General features: G+C 42.8%; 1 protein-coding gene across 4 annotated transcripts in view; it reads left to right on the top strand.

Moving 5' to 3' along the window:
* The window catches only part of SLC35F4 (solute carrier family 35 member F4), a 647,823-nt gene that overhangs the window by 249,248 nt on the left and 379,322 nt on the right, over positions 1-19,253 (top strand). For 2 of the 4 annotated variants that reach the window (XM_069638083.1, XM_069638082.1), the window contains exon 1: positions 13,616-13,915. The exons of the other annotated variants lie outside the window; for them this stretch is intronic. In XM_069638083.1, the coding sequence (XP_069494184.1) occupies positions 13,840-13,915 (76 nt within the window). In that variant the 5' untranslated portion in view covers positions 13,616-13,839. Of the gene's footprint in view, positions 1-13,615; positions 13,916-19,253 lie in introns of those variants that run through there. 4 annotated transcript variants of the gene reach the window in all.

Genomic DNA, 19,253 nt, shown 5'->3' with positions numbered 1-19,253 from the left:
ATCATGACACCACTGCAAGGCTTTACAATGCATGGAAGAGTGTGGTAAGAACACTAAACCTTTAGCATAGGGTATAGAACACACTATTTCCAGATCATTTTTCTGGATCTCTGGAGGATTGGTGTTCGCCTACTCTTGTAGGGAGGATCGCAATGACGGTTGTAGAGTGCAACTGCAAACCACCTGATTTGGGAGAAGAAGGGGACCATCAATCCTATTGGAAGAGGGTACACCATGCATGCGTCAAAGAGCATCTGCTTTGATATGCAATGAGCCAGGTCTGTAGGTGATAACGAAATGAAACATAGAAAAGTATTTGTGCCACCTAACATGACATGCAGTAATGCACTTAACAGACTGAAGTGCTAACAGGTTCCTATGTTCTGTATACACTTGCACTGGGAGAGCAGTACCCTGTAGATGATGTCGCCATACCAAAACGGCATCTGTATACACTTGCACGGGGAGAGCAGAACCCTGTAGATGATGACGCCATACCAAAATGGCACCTCGTACCGCTAGTAATTCATGCTGCATAATCATGTAGTTCTGTTCATATGAGGATAATTTCCTTGAATGATAGACTTCAGTATGTAGACCACTAGCATCCGGACATTCCTGGGAGAGTATGGCCTCTAAGAAAATGTTGGAGGTGTCAGCCTCAACAATGAACTGTAACTTGGGATATGGGTGTTTGCGAAACGGGTGCCGTCGTAAAGGCAGCCTTGAGAATGACAAATGCCTGTTGGGCTGCCTCTCCCCATTCAAATATTTTCTTTGAACTGGTTAATGCTGTCAAGTGAGCTACAACAGCTGAAAACCCTTTAATAAATCTCCTATAAAAATTGGCAAATCCCAGGAATGACTGGAAAGCTTCCAGGTTGCATGGAACCGGCCATTCGCAGAGGGCTTTGACTTTGGTACTGCTCATTTGAACTCCCCTACTGGTAATGTCATAACCAAGAAATTCGACCTCCGTTACATGAAAAGTACACTTGTCGAACTTGGCATATAAATGATTGTCGCTTAGTCTCTGTAGAACTTTAGTTACATGGACCACAATATCCTCATAAGAAGGGGAATAGATCAAGATGTCATCTAAATACACGACAAGAAACTGATCTCTTATGTCACGGAACACGTTGTTTATGAAGTATTGAAACGTGGCTAGTGCTGCAGAGCCCGAAGGGCATAACGCAATACTCAAAGAGACCGTATTTGGTTTTAAAGGCGGTCTTCCACTCATCGCCACTGCAAATTCCGACCAGGTTATAGGCTCCCCTAAAATCTAGCTTGGTATAGATTACAGATGATCCTAATTGGTCGAGCAACACAGAGATCAGAGGGAGTGGGTATTGGTTCCGGACTGTTATTGAATTGAGGGCCCGGTCATCAATACAGGGACGGAGGTCCCCCTCCTTCTTGGGGACAAAAAACAAAGGAGAGGCGGTCGGGGATCGCAAAGTTAGAATGAACCCTGATTTCAATGCCTTATCAATGTAATCTTTAAGGATGGTGTCCTCCTTCTGCGTCAAAGAATAAATCCTTCCCGAAGGAATCCTAGCACCGGCTACAAGGTCAATGGGACAGTCATATTCTCAGTGCGGAGGCAACTCCCCTGCACCACACTCATCAAAGACATCCTGGAAGCCTTTGTCTTTGTACTCAATGGGCAATAATTTGCTGACAACCACCCCTATAGTGGGAGCAACATCCAGCAGAGACCGACAGGGGCTGGTTTGGACTGGGTTAAGACCCATACAATGTCTTTCACAGTAATCAGAAAGAAACTCAGTGCTTCCTGAATGCCAGTCGACCACAGGGCTATGTATTTTGAGCCATGGTAAACCAAGTATCAACTTGAATTGTGGTGCCATGATACGATCAAAAGATATGGGCCCTCATTACAACTGAGGTGCTAAGTGCACCAACTTTACCACCATGGTGTAAACTACGTTTACACCATGGTGGATGGCGGATTTACCGCCCCATTACAAGGTGAGTGGGGCGGTAAATCCCCATTTTCCCTTCCCCATTCCCATTTTTGCCCCATAGGGCATAATGGGAGTGGGGAAGGCGCTAATTACGGCACCGTAAATTACGGTGCCGTAATTAGCACCAAGGTGCCTTAGCACCATGGAACTTAACGCCTGCAAAAAGCAGGCGTTAAGGTGGGAATCAGGCGTTAAGGGTTAACGGTGGCGTTAACCCTTAACGCCTGAGTTGTAATGAGGGCCATGGTCTCGGTATGACCCTGGGCAATTTCTATGTCCAGATCAACTGTCTTTTCCGTCAACAAGCCCGATAATAATGTGGTTCCATCAACTTCATTAAGCAATCCAGGATGTTTTTTGGTGACAACAGACACCCCCAATTCTTTGGTGTAATGTGAATCAATATAGTTACCCATGGCACCAGAGTCTAATACTGCCATAGCGGTGAACGGGTTACCCTGTAGGAGGCCAAACACAATGGGAATGGTAACGGGAGTCACAACCTGGGAGTCAGGTAGAGGAGAACAGCCCGGCAACTGGACCCTTTCTGTTGCCGGGCTCTTGCGTTTCGATGCTTCTTGGTAGGTTTCTTAGTACATGCTTTCAATAAATGTTCTGAAGAGCCACAATAAAAGCACAAGTTGTTATTTTTTCTGTGTTCTCTTTCATCTTGGGACAATGGACCACGAGTGGTTGCTCCAACCTGCATGGGTTCGGGACCTCTTAAGGTCGGAGCTGGCGTAAGAATTGGAGTGGGAATCAGGGTTCTTTTCTCACCCTTCCTCACAGCCTTTCTGGAATCAATTTGTAATACTAAATCCAGTAGTTCTGGAACTGTAACAGGGAACCACTGGAACCATAGCTAGGGGGTCCTTTATTGTGTCTGAATGTCCCTTGTAGAACAAAGAAGCTTTTGTCGCATACGGCCGCCCCGTTTCTGCTACTAACTGGTTGAACTTATCTAGATAAGCTAAGAGAGTGGAGTCCCCTTGCTGCTGACTCAACAACTCTAAATCTGTGGCCTGTGACTTTTACAGAGTGTTTAAAACATTGCTTAAAGCATCGATCAAGGCGTCACAATCATACAAAAGGTGACTTCCTTCTTCCAGAAGCGAATTAGCCCATGCAGCCGCGGTGCCCCCTAGCTGGGACAACAGGAAGGCTGCTTTAGTCGTGGAATCATGAAACAAGCGAGGTCTACATAAAATATGCAACTGACACTGATTCAGGAATGTCCGAAATGTCTTGGAATCTCCCTGGAATCGTTCAGGGGCCAACGGAAACTGTGAGGTCACATACACAAGACTAGTGTCCTGTGTAGGCGGCGCAGTACCAGAACCTGAAGCAACTGCAGGTGACAGGACCTGCAAACCATAAGGTTGTACACTGGCTTGCACACTGTCAATGCGCAGCTGTGTGGCAGCATGTGCAGTTGCCATGTCAGATCTCAAGTCCGCCACCAACTGGAGGAGGCTGGCCAAGGTCTTGTTTGGATCCATATGAGAAGGCTTCTAAATACGTCAGAATTCTCCTTCAAGCTTTTTGATCCATAGTGTAGAAGAAGAATTCTTCCCACTAATGTCTTCCTCTGGATGGACAAGCAAACATACAGAGAAATCAATTAATTGAAAGATGGATCCAAACTCGACACCAAGACTGTAAAGGATGCAAGTCAGAGTTATTTTAATTTGAAGAATCAAACAACAGAATTAACTAATTAAACCAGACTGACCTGTACTAGCCCAGTAGTGGGAATACCAAGGAATAAGAATTCCAAATGGGAACAGAAGGTTATGGTGTCAGTTGGTAGTCTGCAAGTACAGACAAACTATTAGTAACAGAAAGAACAAGAGCAAATGAAAACAGGAAGTCAATGCAAGTCTTACCGTAGTGATCAGTTAACACTGAATCAAGGAGTCCTTCGAAAGCAGAAGCGTCCCAGTTGCTCATCTGACAGCACGAGGACACCTAATGTCCAAATCAACCTAAGCCGACGGAACGGGGACAGCTACAGTTTCAGGCACAACCAGGCAGTCTCTAGTCCGTGTGTCATGAAGCAAAATATCCTTAGGAAAGAGCTTGATAACGGGTGCAGTGTGTATCCACAGGTGTTCCATGAGGTGATGTACGAACTTGAGGCAGAGGGTCACTTAGCAGTGAAGTAGTCCAGTGGGCATTCCGGTTCGGCAGGTAATTAGGCGATGTAGTACAACAGGAGCAGGCAAGGCAGAATCAAGGGACAGACCAGGTCAAGAACAGAAGCAGCAGAACAGTGCAAAATCGTAGGCGAAGAATGTCCGTTAAACAAATGCTGGGTCAAAAGGAATGGAAGCAGACAGAGCCGAGGCATCACAACAGGTAGGGGCAAGGCAAGGAGAGTCGATAATAGTCAAAAGGTTTGGCAACTACATTTCACAAGACGAAGCGTAGAACAGAACCTTCGTTATTCAGAAGCAGCGAGTTCTGAGCGGGCGGGTCTAATAAAGCCTAGATCACATGACTATGTTTTCTATCTTGTTTACGGAAGTCTGCTCTGCCCAGGTGTAAAGGACGCCACTGTCTCCATGGTGACCTCCAGCAACCACAGAACGGCGCGTTCAAACCTTTTAAGGTTTTTCTGGTAACCGGGTTGGAATGAGCATTACTGTTTTTCTTGATGCGAGTCGTGGGTGTCTTAGCACCAATATGCCTCCTGAATATGTGGTTATTGCCTAGGTTCCTGAAATCCAGTATGACTAGTTGGAATATGAGGAAGGCTGGGGAGGAGGAGCCTGCTACTCGATATCCCATTGGATGAGCCCAAATCACCCATAACAAGTGGGATTGCATACAAAAATGCACTTAACTTTTCATTAAAATTATATCTATAAGGTAACCGAAGGTTCCCAGCTTGACGCCAGGAAATATTCACAGCATGTGAATCTATGAAAGATCCCAGTGCTGGAGAACAGGAGTTACAGGTAAGCAGCTTGCTCCTATTACACCAAAGCCACTTCAGTGATGAGTCCACCAAGAAAATCTTTATCATACGCATTGACCTGTGAGTCATTCAGACCCTCAACATCCCCCACTTTCACTGAGGATTCCAGTGAAGCTGAATAACAGGAGCTACGTCTTTCAAGTGAAGCCATTGGTTATGTTTGAGATATTCCAACCTAACGAACATCCAAATCCTCAAATACCATCAGTTGGGGGCATCTTAAAACCCATTATGGCGACTATTCACACTCCATCAGCCAATGCTAGAGAGGCTTGAACAAAGGCTTGACCAAAGTACAGGATTCCTGACTCAGACCCTCTTTTGCTTAGCATGCACTATCCTTCCGCAGAGTCACTGATTGTTGTGACACTATATAGGTTTCCAGCCGCCTCCACTTTTGTATGTGCATTTATTTGTTGAAAACAGAATGTTATTCACCAAGAAGCATTGTGCAAAGGGCATACACATGTCTGGAGCAGACCGATAGATGGGTGCTTTACAAACTTGATATAGTATATAATATGTCAAACTGGCTGATGTATTTATTTATATAGCGCTGTGCCCGCAGGCATCAGGGCGCATTACATAAATCATACATCCAACTGAGCATACAAAAAACACACTTAACAATAACATAGTGGCACCGGCCTAACTGAGAAACACAGATCAAAGAACAATAGCTCAGAGATTATAGTACGACTAAGGGAGCAAACGAAAACCGTAACAGTTAATCAACTAATTCAATTCAATTGATGGTGAGGCAAGAGCTTGAAGCAGTAATATTCTTTTACAATTGGTTTTACATCTGTGTCAATTTATCGTGGAAGTCTGGATGAGTACTTTCATGTGGTATTTCACATGTAATATATGTTTTGAAAAATCAAGTGACTTTTACAGTAATATCTTCTCCAAATCTGAATGCTTGCTTCATCCACAGTAACATGTGGATGTGTGGTGCTCCTCTGCCTTGATATTCTTTATGCCAAAAATGCTGTGTGCTTTCTCCTGGAGGTGCACATTCTAGATTTTGAAAGAAACCTAAAATGGCTAAGAACCGATGATGGCAGTGTCTGACTAGAGGTACTAGACAATAGTAGCTCACAGTTAATTCCGGAGTCATGCTGTTTATATTTAGAAGATGGCTGTTACCAGCCTCAGAAAGTGAATTAGTTCTTCCCATGTAAATTCAGCACAACTTAGTGTTAAGAACCATGTTGGTGGTCCTAGGCTACGTAACATACAACTTTATTTTATTTGTATTCATATTTTATTTTTTAAAGCGTGGACCTAGCTGGAGAGCAGCGAAGCAATGTGCATAATGTGGGTAGCCATTATTTGGGCTGGCATCTTTTGACAGTAGCGCAGTACTGAGTTAAGAGTACCATCTAAACCACCACTCTTGTGTACCACACATATTTTGTAATACGTTTCTGATACTGGTCTCTAAGACTTGATCTTCGACTTCATTTTTGTACCAACCTGAAAGCAGTCATGTGTCTATAATATTTACTTTTATTTAATGTGTTTGCTACGCCATAACATAAAGAATCAGCCTCACTTTTATATAGTAGGTGGAACGTGTGGTTATGGATCCATCTAAATTGTGGATCTGTAGAAAACATGCAATCTGCTCAATATTCAGAGGCAGATATTTGTACTGGTATGTGATCTGATCTGCCACATAACCGCTTGGGAACAATTGTGGGAAGCATGTTTCCCCTAAATTGTTTCCACTTGCGTAAACAAAGTCCATTCAGTGTGTCACATTTAATATAGCAATAGCAAATGGCAAGTGAGAGACAAATGAACTGCAGTTTGGCAGTGGACTCTGAGGGGAGGAACAGAGAGCCGAAATCGGAGTATAAGATGGATACAACTGGGATTGTTTACTTTAGGCTTGGTTCTGAACTATCATCTAACCTGCCTGTGAAAATCCTTTAAGAATGCTGCCATGTCGCCTAGGGTGCACGTGGCAAGTGAGGGACAAGTGAGCTGCAGTTTGGCAATGAACTCTGAGCGGAGGAACAGAGAGAGCTGAAATCGAAGGATAAGGTGGACGCAACTGGGATTGTTTGCTTTGGGCTTGGTGCTGAGCGATCGTCTAACCTGGCTGTGGAAATTCTTTAAGAACGCTGCATGGTGCGTAATGTGTGCGTGGCAAGTGAGGGACAAGTGAACTGCAGTTTGGCAGTTTAGTGGTGTGCAGTGAGTGAAATATATTATGCTCCTCCTCAGCAAACCTATTGTCCTCCTCCTCAGCAAATCTTCAGTCCCAGTAAGTGACCAGGAATATTAATTTCCAAAATGTTAGACTGTGCTGGCAGATATAGGAATGCTTAAAATGTCAATTTGTCCATCTTGAGTCGGATCGAGTATGCCTGCAACCAGCAGAAGGTATGCGCTCCGGAGCGCGTCTTGCGCTGCTCGCGATAGGGAGCTGGCCACACGTGGGGTCCGCGCAAGTGTGCTAAGGACAAATCTGCTCCTAGTGATACAATTAGTTCTAAGGGAATACAAGGAAATTCTGAGGTGATTCATCTTAACTACACACAAGGCAAAATAACAGCTTACCGTAAACCAAAGACATCAATGTCTAACATTCATAAGGCTTATGATTGTCTTGCCGAAGAAGATGATGTGGTGCCGACGATTCAAGCTGATTCCTCTCTTCTACCTCCCATAGATAACGTTTTGCTAAAAATGTGTCTTTCTCTGCAAAGAGAATCTTTGGGAGGTTTCAATGCAATTGCCTCGCAGCAAATAATGTATCCATCAGACAATATCATTGGTTTTGCTCTCAATAAATCCCTGAATCTTTCCAAATCTCTGAATCTAGTTCAATTTGCTGAGAATGCACATGCTTCCTCACAAGTACATGAGTTTTCTTTCAGCTTATTGGAGTCCCCAGAAGATAAACAAGAGGAATTCAAATCTCTGACATAATGAACGTTTTATTGTCGTTGTGCAATAATTTGTATAAAGAATAGCAAATCATCAAAATGGGCTTGGCCAAATTGTTGGATATTGTGGTTTCAGAGTGCAGAATCTCAGTCTCATGACCAGGGAGAATTAGACTCCATATCACCTGAGGAGATGGTGGGGAATCAAGTGAATGTAGAAATCATACCAACTGAAGGAGAGTGTTTTGCAAATGTGGAATTTGACTGTATACATTGAGGAGGTGATCGAGGTAGAGCTCGCAGAGAACTAACTAATAAAAGGAGAAAACCAAAGGGAGTCACATATTGCAGAAACCAAATCAACAAATGTGTAAGTCCATAAGCAATCATTGGCTATGATGATCCCTTTGAATATCACCGATATGAGGCCCTCTATCCACTTTGATCCTCTAGCCACTGGGATTTTGGTTCCTAAAGTGCAACAGCCGACTGTAAAACTTCTGTCTGGTTGATTAGACTCATGGGTTGTCCACCCAGAGCCATCCACACAGAACTTGAATCAAATTGCTGAACCTGCAATATATCAACAAAGCCAGATAAATGGGGGAGTGACAAAGGAGAAGGTGCCTGAAAAGCTGTCTACCAGTAATAGCTTGATGACAATGCCAACGGAGCAGGAATGGGAAAATAATCAGTTACTAGAATTAAGTGCTGAATGCTAAATTAAGTGCTGGATGGGATGGATACTAGGGTGAAAATTGTAGAACTTTTTGCCACCCCAACAAGCCCATTCTTGAATCCTAATAAGGTTATGCAATTGTTAAATTGTTTTCCGAAACTTCCTTTACTGACCACGAAGGACATAGCTTTGGTTGAGATCCCAGAATCGGAGAAGGATTATAGTCCATTTTATATCACTTGTAATTGTTAATTTTATTATGCCTCATGCTCAAGCTTTTCTTTGAATGGGATATGATATAATTAGATGGTCAACCAGAGTCTCTCAACAGAGTGGTTCTTCAGTAAACTTAGAGCTTAAAACGCAGGTCTCGTCAAAAGATATTGACGTGGTTGTTCATAAAATGATGTCTGCATTGAAGGATCAATCGAATATTCCTCTACAATGGAATCATTATGAGTGCTATGAGGGAGACCTAGAGGGTGTGGCCTGACCTACAGACAAAAAAGGAGCGTTAAAACCTCTGGTGGTGGTAATATGCAGCACAAGAGGTTTAAACTCTTTAGTTGCTCATTTTCGCGGCCAATCAATACTTGTGGAGTCTGATTTTTTTATGGTGCAGGAAACTTGGCTAACCCAACGTTATCAACTAGCTGGGTTTAGTAGTATTCAAAAAATGGCCCAAGAGAAGTCTTTTGGTAGGCCTTTTGGTGGCCTGATTATAGGTGCTCGTAATGAACTTTGCATTAAATAATGTTTTCCTTCCAACAAGAATCACAATGTGTTGGTGGCTATTTTAACCATAAAAGCAGCTTCTCCTGTTAATGATTAATATATATATATGTTCCGTCCGAAAGTTAGGAGACTGGGAATATTCTGTTTACGACTGATCAGTTATTAATGGAGTGGGCACACATCTCTCCAGGTGGTCCGTCGATTTAAGTAGAAAACCTTAATTTTCAGCAAAGTGTGTTAGGGGATAGAAATCTGGATATGGCTGCACAATACAATCTTTTATAGAAATAGGCACGGTATGGTTGCGGTAGATGTGGATGATGGGGAGTGCCTCTGCTCGGCTTTACATAGAGGTTGGGAAATGTTTTTTGAGAGTGCTGTTCTATTGCAACTATATGTGGAAATTAATTCCATGAATAGCCATTGTTACACCTAGACAAATGGGCAGACCTATTCCTGGATAGATTATATATTTTTAACTGCTACATTATTTAATTATATGTTAGATTTGTACCCAATACTTTGAGTGATCATGTGGTGATGAAATGTGTATTTCAATATAAAGGGAAAGAAAGTGCGCCTGCAAGCTTTTTACCAGGAACATACGAGATTGATGCATCTGGCAATAGAGTCATGTGGTCAGAAAATAAGGTTTTATAACTTAACATCTCAGAAATGTATGTATGATGATACCCTATGAGACCTTGAAATGTATGAATACTATGAGAAAATTGGTGAGATATTCGAGATGGTGACTAGCTCACATAGGAAAAACCATTGTTATACAAGTAAATTTATAATGTAATAATTGCTGAGAAAAAAGGAATCTGAAAGAGGACTTAAGAAAAATAAAAAAAACAGGCATTAAGCCAAGAGAAAGCACATTGCATAACAGCCACATTTTTAAATTAAGCCTGAAAATTGGCTTAGTAGTCATAAAAATGTAATTGCCATGGCACAATGACAACTGATGTTTAATGCACTGAGCTCTAGTGATTCACAAACATTTTGGGCCATATATAATCGACATATGGTCAAATCTTCTGACAAACGTGAGATTAATCCAATACCAGAATCTATGTTGGATGAATATGTTTATGATCTGTATTTTAAATATTGTGATTCCTTGAAGGGATGTCCGGTTTGAACAATTATTGTAATGGAAATCGTCTTACTTTCTCTATTGAGGACATCCTGAATATTCTATATAAATTGAAAGTTTCATGGGCACCAGGCCCGGATGGGCTCACCGATGAGACCCGAAGCTGTGGGCAAATATTATTGTTCAGATGTTTAGGTGTATTGTTTCCACTGGTACAATACCTAATAGTTGCCAAATATCAATTTTGTTGCCAATATTTACAAAGGGATCTTGCGATTGGCCCTCAAATTATTGTCTTTTGGCTTTAGTGGACACTCTTTCGAAAATATTTTATCTTATTTTAGAAAAGAGTAATAATTGGATAAAACATCTTCAGATAATTAAGAATCAGCACACAGGATTTCGTAAGGGTGTAAATACAGTATTGAATTTATGATGCCTATTATATTTAATCAGATTGACACTAAAAACTAAGGGAAGCTCCTTATATATTTGCTTGGTTGAGTATGCCAGAGCATTTGGTACAGTGAATAGACAAAAAATGTGGGAAAAACAGAAGCAGTGGGGTTTGTACTTATCTATTTTACATTTTATTATAAATTGCTGTATACAGATAAATCTTTCCAATTGAAACAAAGTCAAAACGGTCACATCCCATCTTTGAACACATTATGATTTAAAACATGGATGTTTGCTGGCCCTGATTTTGTATAACTTGTATGTCTCTGATTTCGATGATTCACTAAAGAACTGTTATAATTTCTCCCCCGACCCGTATCGGTCAGCAGACGATAGCATGGCTTTCGTATCCTAACAATACGATAATATTGGATTGTACTCCCATTGGGCTGCAGCAGAGCCTATGTGCCTTGAATTAGTACTCCAAAGCAAATAATTTGAGAATTCATATTAAAAAAAGAAAAATTATAATTATAAAATCAGCTAAAAAAAAGAACCCAAACTTTGTTTGGAGAACTGACAACACGGAAATTGAAATAGTCAAACAGTATGTGTATTTAGGGGTCTCTAAGTATGACTCCTTAAATTCTAATTTCCTGGCCTAGGATGTTATGGTAAAAACAAACAGAAAATGTAATGCCATTAAAATGTTTGTTGCTAATAGTAGTGGTTATTAGATGGTCTATTACAGATTTTATTTTGTAATATTTAATGAAAGCGAATCTGATTGGTTAAAACTCTTAGAAGGGAAATTATGGCATACTGCACTAAGCCTTTTCGAGATTGACACCAGTAGAGGCCATTTGTAATGAAATTGGCCTAACCTCATCATCGACACAGAGTAAAATTCTTTAAAGTACACATTTGTAAGAAATATTCGAAAATAGGAACAATGAGGCTTCGCTCTATTGAAATGTTTCGGAAATTTTACGTCAAGATGGTTCCACAGGGGTAATTGGAGAATGGTTACAAGACATTAGATCTTTTCATGAGGAGATCTGATTACTAGTGACCTTCCCCTTAAATCAAGGTGCGGCCTGTAAAGAGAATAAGCAAAAGTCAGCAAACTGGGATTGAAGCAACAATATCAAATGGTTATCCACTAAATCCACCCATGGGGAATATGTACAGCAAGACTTTTTAATGAAAAACCCTTTTAAATATGTAGTGAGATCCCGAGATTTTAAGGTTAAACGTTTTTAATGAAGTTGTGTTTTGGCCAACTACCAACAAATGTTCTTTTATATGAGATGCCTGGGCTAATATACTCTACCAATTAGGAATTTGTAGAATATGCTGTGTGTAGGTGGAAACTGTACGCCGTTTATTGGCTGCTTGCACAGACTCAATATCTATGCACTGTACAGGTTACAGCTCTATGCTGAGTAATTTGTATAACATGCAAACTGATCCATTTTGGCCCTTCTTATATTCAGCAGAGGTTTCGATATTTAATTATACTGCATTTCTATGTGGTCGGAAGTAGAAAAGATTATTGGCGTTAAAAAGCGATGAATTTTACTGTTGATTTTAAAAATATCCAAGACTTATGATATGTGTAATTTGGGTTTTTTAATTGTATGTATTGTATGTAGTTATTGTATGTATGATACTGTTTGCTTTGTAATGTGAAATTATGTTTTTTTTAACATATCAATTGTATTTGATGTTAAATGTTTATTTTTAAACCAATACACCTAAATAAAAATAAAATGTATGTGTCTAGCGATAGGATTGCCTTTTCTCCTGCATTTGGCAAAGGAATGCACTTAGAGGGTGTATGAGGTAAAGGTACCAGAGATCTGGCCAAGCACTGGGGTGTAGCGGGGGGGGGCAGCCTCTGGACAAGACCTCCCAAGAAAATGTTTCACATAAATGTTCAGGTGGGTCTGCCGACCCAGAGAGACAGAAGGCAGCTTTTGCACTAACGTGAGTAGCTGCTGCCTGTGACTGCATAATGGCAAGTCGCCTGCAATCAAAGAAGAGGTCTGCTTTTTCTTCATATTTGAATTGAACATGCTCATGTGTACACCAGCGGTGGCTGCAACCTGTTGAGTACCTTGGAGAGCAAACTGCGCATGCTCAAAGCGGCTGGGAGATGCTTGGAGCAACTTTGAGATGCACAAGTGCACGTGTAATTCACACATATTTGCTCAAGGGCATCACGGAGATACTCCAGGCAACTGCTGTTGGCATCCAGGCCTAGGCTTTTCAAGTAAGGTATAAGGTAGCAGGCGTAAAGGGCACCTTCTCGTGTGCTGCAGCGCATATCTGTATGAATCAGGCCCATGGCGTAGTTCTTATATTCGCGATTCACAGTAATGTGTGGCCTATGAAAGTGTGGTTGTAGTTAAATAGGGCATCCATCCATGCCTGCTAAGGCAATTTATGGGGTTGCCCGGGATCTTTTCCAATCCTTGTAAGAATTTAAAAGGGCTTTATGTTGCGGGTCCTGAGATCGTAGCGCTCTACAAGAACTAAAAATAAATAAATACATAAGGTGCATTCTGTATCGTTCGCCAATCTCTGCTATCATTTGCAGTGATTCAGCCTTTTAACTCAAAGTTGTTTGCAGAGCTTACTCGTACGCTATGCAACAGAGCAATAAACCCGGCAATAACATCGTTTTGAGTAGCAGTTGCAAAGACGAGAATTAAATGCCCATCTACCATCCCGTTTGCATGCAAATACATCCTCCCTGTTCGTGCCTGTCCATTGGCAGAGGCGCCGCTGCTGCTCGCGATATCGCGAGTTAGCAGGCGAATCCTCGGAGCAGTGCTGGGCAGCTTTAAGCATCGTTTGAAGGTGTTGCAAGTGGTTTCCCTGGGAAACAGCAAATCAGTCACCGCAGCACAAGGCAGCAGCATCGGCGGCAGCACCCCGAGACCCAGACGCGGGCAGCTTGAGCTGTGTGTGCCACCCGGCTGCCCGGGAGCCTCGCCGACGCTGGCAGGGGAGCATTCCATGGGGGGCGCCGGCGTCTCCCGAGGATGAGGAAGCACACGGCGAGGGTGGCGCCTCGGCCACCTCACCCGGGCCCAGCGCCTCGCGCATCGGCACTCAACGGTACCTGTTTATTCGCATTCCGCCTCTCGCCCACATCCCGTATCCCCCCTCGTCCATTTCACCTTTCATTTCGGAAAAGCACAACAAGTTTATGTTTATATCCGAACTGGCGCCTTTACAGCATATCCCCCCTTCGCGCTTTACAGTCTCCACGCACCTCGTATTAAACGCATGCACAGGAAAGTTGGAAGCACAGGATCTCAACTTGAAGGTCATTCTAGCAGAGAAATATGCATCGACCTGACCCCTCGCCCACCCCTACACATGCAAATGCACGAACGGAGCCTTGTCTTTTCGAGTGTATTAAGCAGGAACATGTGTATTGGGGGTGCACCAAATGAGAAAGGAGAGACACTCATTATCGATTATCCTCCTCCGCGCCTGCAGACACACACATGCGTTGCTTAGCTTTACCAAGCCGGCGTTCAGACTCAAGGAAATGCAGAGAACACAAGTATGCCCGAGTGTCTTTCAGGCACATGGGAGTGATTTTAATGCTGGCTTGAAAATTGTGCATATTTTGTGAATACATCATTGCAGTTTTTAGATGTGCACTAGTAATGTGTGGATCGGGGCGTGCAACATATGCAGCAAGCCACATGTCTACGGAGTTTGTTCACCATCCAATTAAAAGCTGGCGTTTGGTCGCGTATTGAAACTTTAAAGTCATGTTTACCTTTAGAAATCATGCTGTTTTGAGGGTTCTCGGTTGCACAGGCCATGCTGATGTCATTCCTTGAGGAATTAGCTTGACAAGTATTGCTGTGTGTGCGATCATTTGGTGTATTTCATATCAGCAGAGACATTCCCCTCATCGAAGTAGCACGGGCCAGATTATGGGACCGAGTTGGCTGCATGCTAGTACACGGAAAATGCTACACATGCAGACTAGCGAGCAAGTACGACGGATCCCCCTTTGCTTTCAGATCATTCTCTATTGTTGCATGTCTAACCCTCAGGATTGTGATGCATTGCAGGTGCCAATTGTTTACACAATGTAAATGTTTAATTTCAGAATAGAGACTATTTACATGTAGATCAGTGCTTTCCCATCCCAGGCTTTCAGGGAGAATTAGCTGCAGGAGATTTTGATGATACTGTACAAGATAGATGTGCATAATGTGTATTTAAATGTGAATAATTTGCATGCTGATCTGTACTTTTCAAATTTCCCCCTTCCCCTGCTGCGCCAATCACAACAGGCGATCCATGTATGCAAGGAGGGTGACTATGGGCAACATCAGGATCCACGATCCATTTGGCCCGGGATCTATCACTCCATGTGGCAGTCATCGCTTTGAAAGAAATCTCTCTGATGCGAAGGGCTTTTCTGCCCTCTTGCTGGGCAGCCATGGTGTTCAGCTTCCCAAACAGCATTACTGGCATGTTCTAAAGAGACCAGAGCCAGATCTCACTCTCTCAACAGACCATCTGTGAGGGTACACACCTGCAGGCCTCCTCCTCACTTGGGTGCGAACGGGACAACAGACCATCCAATTACAAGTGGGCACTTCATCTGAAGGTCATTTGCACTTGCTTCCAGAAGTGGATCAAAAACAATATTGATCTCTTCACTTTTTACCAAAGCAAGAAGTGCCCTGCTTCTGGCAATGAAATGCAAAGGGGCACAAAGTCTCTAGGGAATGCACTGCTGATCCTTTGGGGAGACTCGATTGCAGCACAAGTAGGGCCCTTCATATGCCTCAGAAATGCGAAGGGGCACACGGTCCAAAGAGGTTCAGGGTCTCTAGGAGATGCAGTTCTGATGCTTTGGGAGCGCGCGACTGCACCAAAACAAGAAGTGACCTGCATATGCCTCAGAAATGCAAAGGGGCTTAAGGTCTTTAGGAGATGCAGTTCTGATGCTTTGGGGGGGCACGACTGCACCAAAACAAGAAGTGACCTGCATATGTATTGGAAATGCAAAGGGGCTCAAGGTCTCCAGGAGATGCAAGGCTGCTCCTTTGGCAGGGCATGATTGCACCAAAACAAGATGTGCCCTGCATATGCCTCAGAAATGCGAAGGTGCTCAAAGTCTCCAGGATATGCAATGCTGATCCTTTGGCACAACGCCATTGGATACATTTTTCCTTTGCTTCTTTGAGTCCACACTGGCGATCAAGTTTCACATTTAGGGAGCTGGCCCAAATGATGGCCCTGCTCTTGCCGATGAGGCCAGACAACTTGAGCCAATATTGGTGAATGGTAAACCACACCTCCCCTTTCTCTCCGAAATTGGCAGCCTATTACCTGAACAGTCCACACTGAAACATTTTAGGTTGTCTGTGGATAACTAGACATTAGCCAAGCATCTAGGAAACTGTTCACCTTGCCCCTGTAACACAGCAACTGTTTGCACTTCTATGATTGGGGTTTGCAGTGTGCCTTTAATCCTTTGTTCTTTGAATGATATTAACACATCTAGTTTTCATTTTGACTCTTCCAGACTTTGTGCCACATTAAGAGTTTGGTGGTTTCCCACCAGTAAATCCGGCAGGACACCACCAAACAGGATTACTGTTCCCACCACTTGATCTGCCGGAATTACCGGTGCGATTGGCGGGAATAGGACACCACCAAACAGGATTACTGTTCCCACCACTTGATCTGCCGGAATTACTGGTGCGATTGGCGGGAATAAAGGTAAATCCCCAATCCATGGAGTCTCATAGAACTCCGATAGGACTCCATGGGGGGATATACCGGCTGTTTTTTGCTGGTGGCGTGCCTGACTAACCTCCAGCTCTTGGCTGGAGGTAATTCAGGGCACCCCACCGGTAAACTTGTACTCTGCGGTCCAGAAATGTGCCAGTAAACAGAATTACCGGCACAATAATTCCAGACCAGCACAGTTGTAGTGAGACCCTTTATCTGGCAGTTCTCAGAGCTGACCAGAATTGTGGGACTCGCTTGTTTATAATATCAAAACCTGTAGTTAAGCAGCCCTCCACCCTTTGTGAGTGCTTAGACTTTTTGGGTCAATGGCTGCTATCAATGTGTGGCTTGTTTCATGGAAGACTGCCTTTCTGGTTGCCATCACCTCAGCTTGAAGAATCAGATGACCTTCAAGTCTTATCCTGCTCCGAGATGTGTACAATTTTTTACAGTGAAAAAGCAGTTCTTTTTTCTCACTCTTCATTCTTACTGGAGTTAGTATCCAGTTTCCATTTGAATGAAAAAATCATGCTGCTGACTTTGTCCCCTAATCGGTCTTCTGATATGGAGACAGTCTTGCAGAATCTTTATGATCAGGAGCACTGACGTTTTACCTGTGTAGGGTCAGGTTATCGTCTTGCACATGCACTGAGGGCTAAGGCAGTGTCAGTGGCCTTCCGCACACATGTTTACTGGTGGTTGGTTTGTGAAGAGGTTCATGTTTGGTGTTGAAGTCTCGTATGTATGTAATGGTCTGCAATGCTTTGTTTTACATTTGGTTTGTTTATGATGGGGTGCATGTGTGGTGTTTTGCAATGGCATTAAAGGCCTGAATATTTTCTTCGGAGTGCATCAATACATGCAGAGGGGGCCCTTTCCATAGTTTCATTTGCTTTCAAGTGCATGCGTTCGACTTACCAGCCTCATTGCCGGTTTCAGACTCCGCGTTGTACCATCCTGTGAAGTGAACTGATGCAACAGTACGTTTTATTGTTAGATTCTGTGCGACTACTGCACTATTGTGTGTGTGTGTGTGTATGTCTCTATAAGTGTTCCTATGGTAGGTAGAAATGGAAAACATACATTTTGTAGTCATTACGAAGGCATGTTTACTTGAAGTGATTGGGGCAGACTAAAAGCCATCTTGAACTTGTAAGTTGCATAAGGTTGGGTGTGTCTTCCGTATTGTACCTTGGCAGGAACCTGGTTACAAAGAGGCATGTCTGTGTGCAAGTTATTTTGGTGCCTTTTGCTTATTTGTATTTGAGGTTGTCGATATGTCCCACAACTTGCCGAAAGGTGGAGACTCCTGAAGCCACTGGTTTCATTCTTTCATGTTCAGACATCAGCAGACTCGGATTAGCATAGCATCTTGGCTGGAAAGTCAAGTGCCACAGTCCTGGCGAGGCTAAATTGGCTGATATAATCGCCTATTTATACTCTTGCAATGCTGACTGTGATGGTGTGCCTGCTGTCCACATTCTACATTTTCGGTCGGCATGGACTTTGGTATGTAAAAGCATTGACATTCTGAGTAAAACGAGGAGTGCTTGTTTTTTCGATTTGCATCATACCACGTTGTTTTTTCTTGTATTGCCATCTGTAAATTGTGGGTGAGCACATAGTTGGATTGACAAAGGTCACTGCAACGTGAACAAACTATAGGTGTTCCTTCATGATCTTTCACATGTTCAAATTCAACATCCTTAGCAATGACGACTCCCATGTTTTCCATCAAGCTGATGTTCTTTTAATCGCCCATGGCTATGGCTACTCAGTCTTCTAACATAACATATCCGATATTGTGCCCGGTTTGTTGAACCAAACGATTCTTTTGTGAACACTGCAGGGGTAATTATTAATGACCCAGAATGTAAGAAGCATTCATAAAAACATGCACGGTACTTTTACACAGGATTTTTGTAATCTGGGTCATTTTGTTGGTCTTTGTGTAACAGAGCGGGGCACGGATCGGGATAAATGATTCCATCACCTGATCTACTCAACTGTGTTTTCTATATAACCAGGTAGAGCCATAACGTCTGGCTGTTCACACTCACTGTATTCTTTATTCAATCTGATGGTTGTAAAAAGATTGGTCTCAGTCTTCTCTTTAGACAAACATAGAGGTTATCTAGAGTGCATAACACTGCCACTGCATGCCTGCAATATCTCAAACCTTAGAGAGGGATTACTTTGAGTATGTGTATATTTTCTTTTCTTCCCTGCTGTAAGTAAACCATTTCCGGTGTGTTTTTACCTTACAAGGTACTGTGACAGGGAATACCAATTGTCCAGGAATAAGGTGTTAATAATGTACTTTTGTTTTTCACACACACACACACACATATCTGAGTTGGTTGTACGGCTAATAGGAGTCGAATTAAAAGTCCATAAGTGTGCTTGACGTAACAATGGAGTACCTTTCAGTTAGGGATTCCTTTCTTGGTACCCCTTCTTATAACACCATATAAGTCTACAGTTTGTCTTTTTTCGGGTTTACATAATGCTTCATAAATTATAGTGAACCGATATCTGCATATTTGAACATTGAGGATAATTCCAAGTCCGGTACGTTTTTAAACACTATATCAAGCATTCTCTCCTTGGAGCTATCCTGACATGGAGAATGTTTGTTTGCATTCCTCTGATAATAGGATCTATTCTATCAATGGAGCCCCCC

The sequence above is a fragment of the Ambystoma mexicanum genome, chromosome 14, assembly GCF_040938575.1.
Source record: "Ambystoma mexicanum isolate Mex_15411 chromosome 14, UKY_AmexF1_1, whole genome shotgun sequence".
Classification (NCBI taxonomy): domain Eukaryota; kingdom Metazoa; phylum Chordata; class Amphibia; order Caudata; family Ambystomatidae; genus Ambystoma; species Ambystoma mexicanum.
The sequence above is the reverse complement of the archived record's forward strand: the minus strand, read 5'-3'. Positions and strand labels throughout refer to the sequence as shown.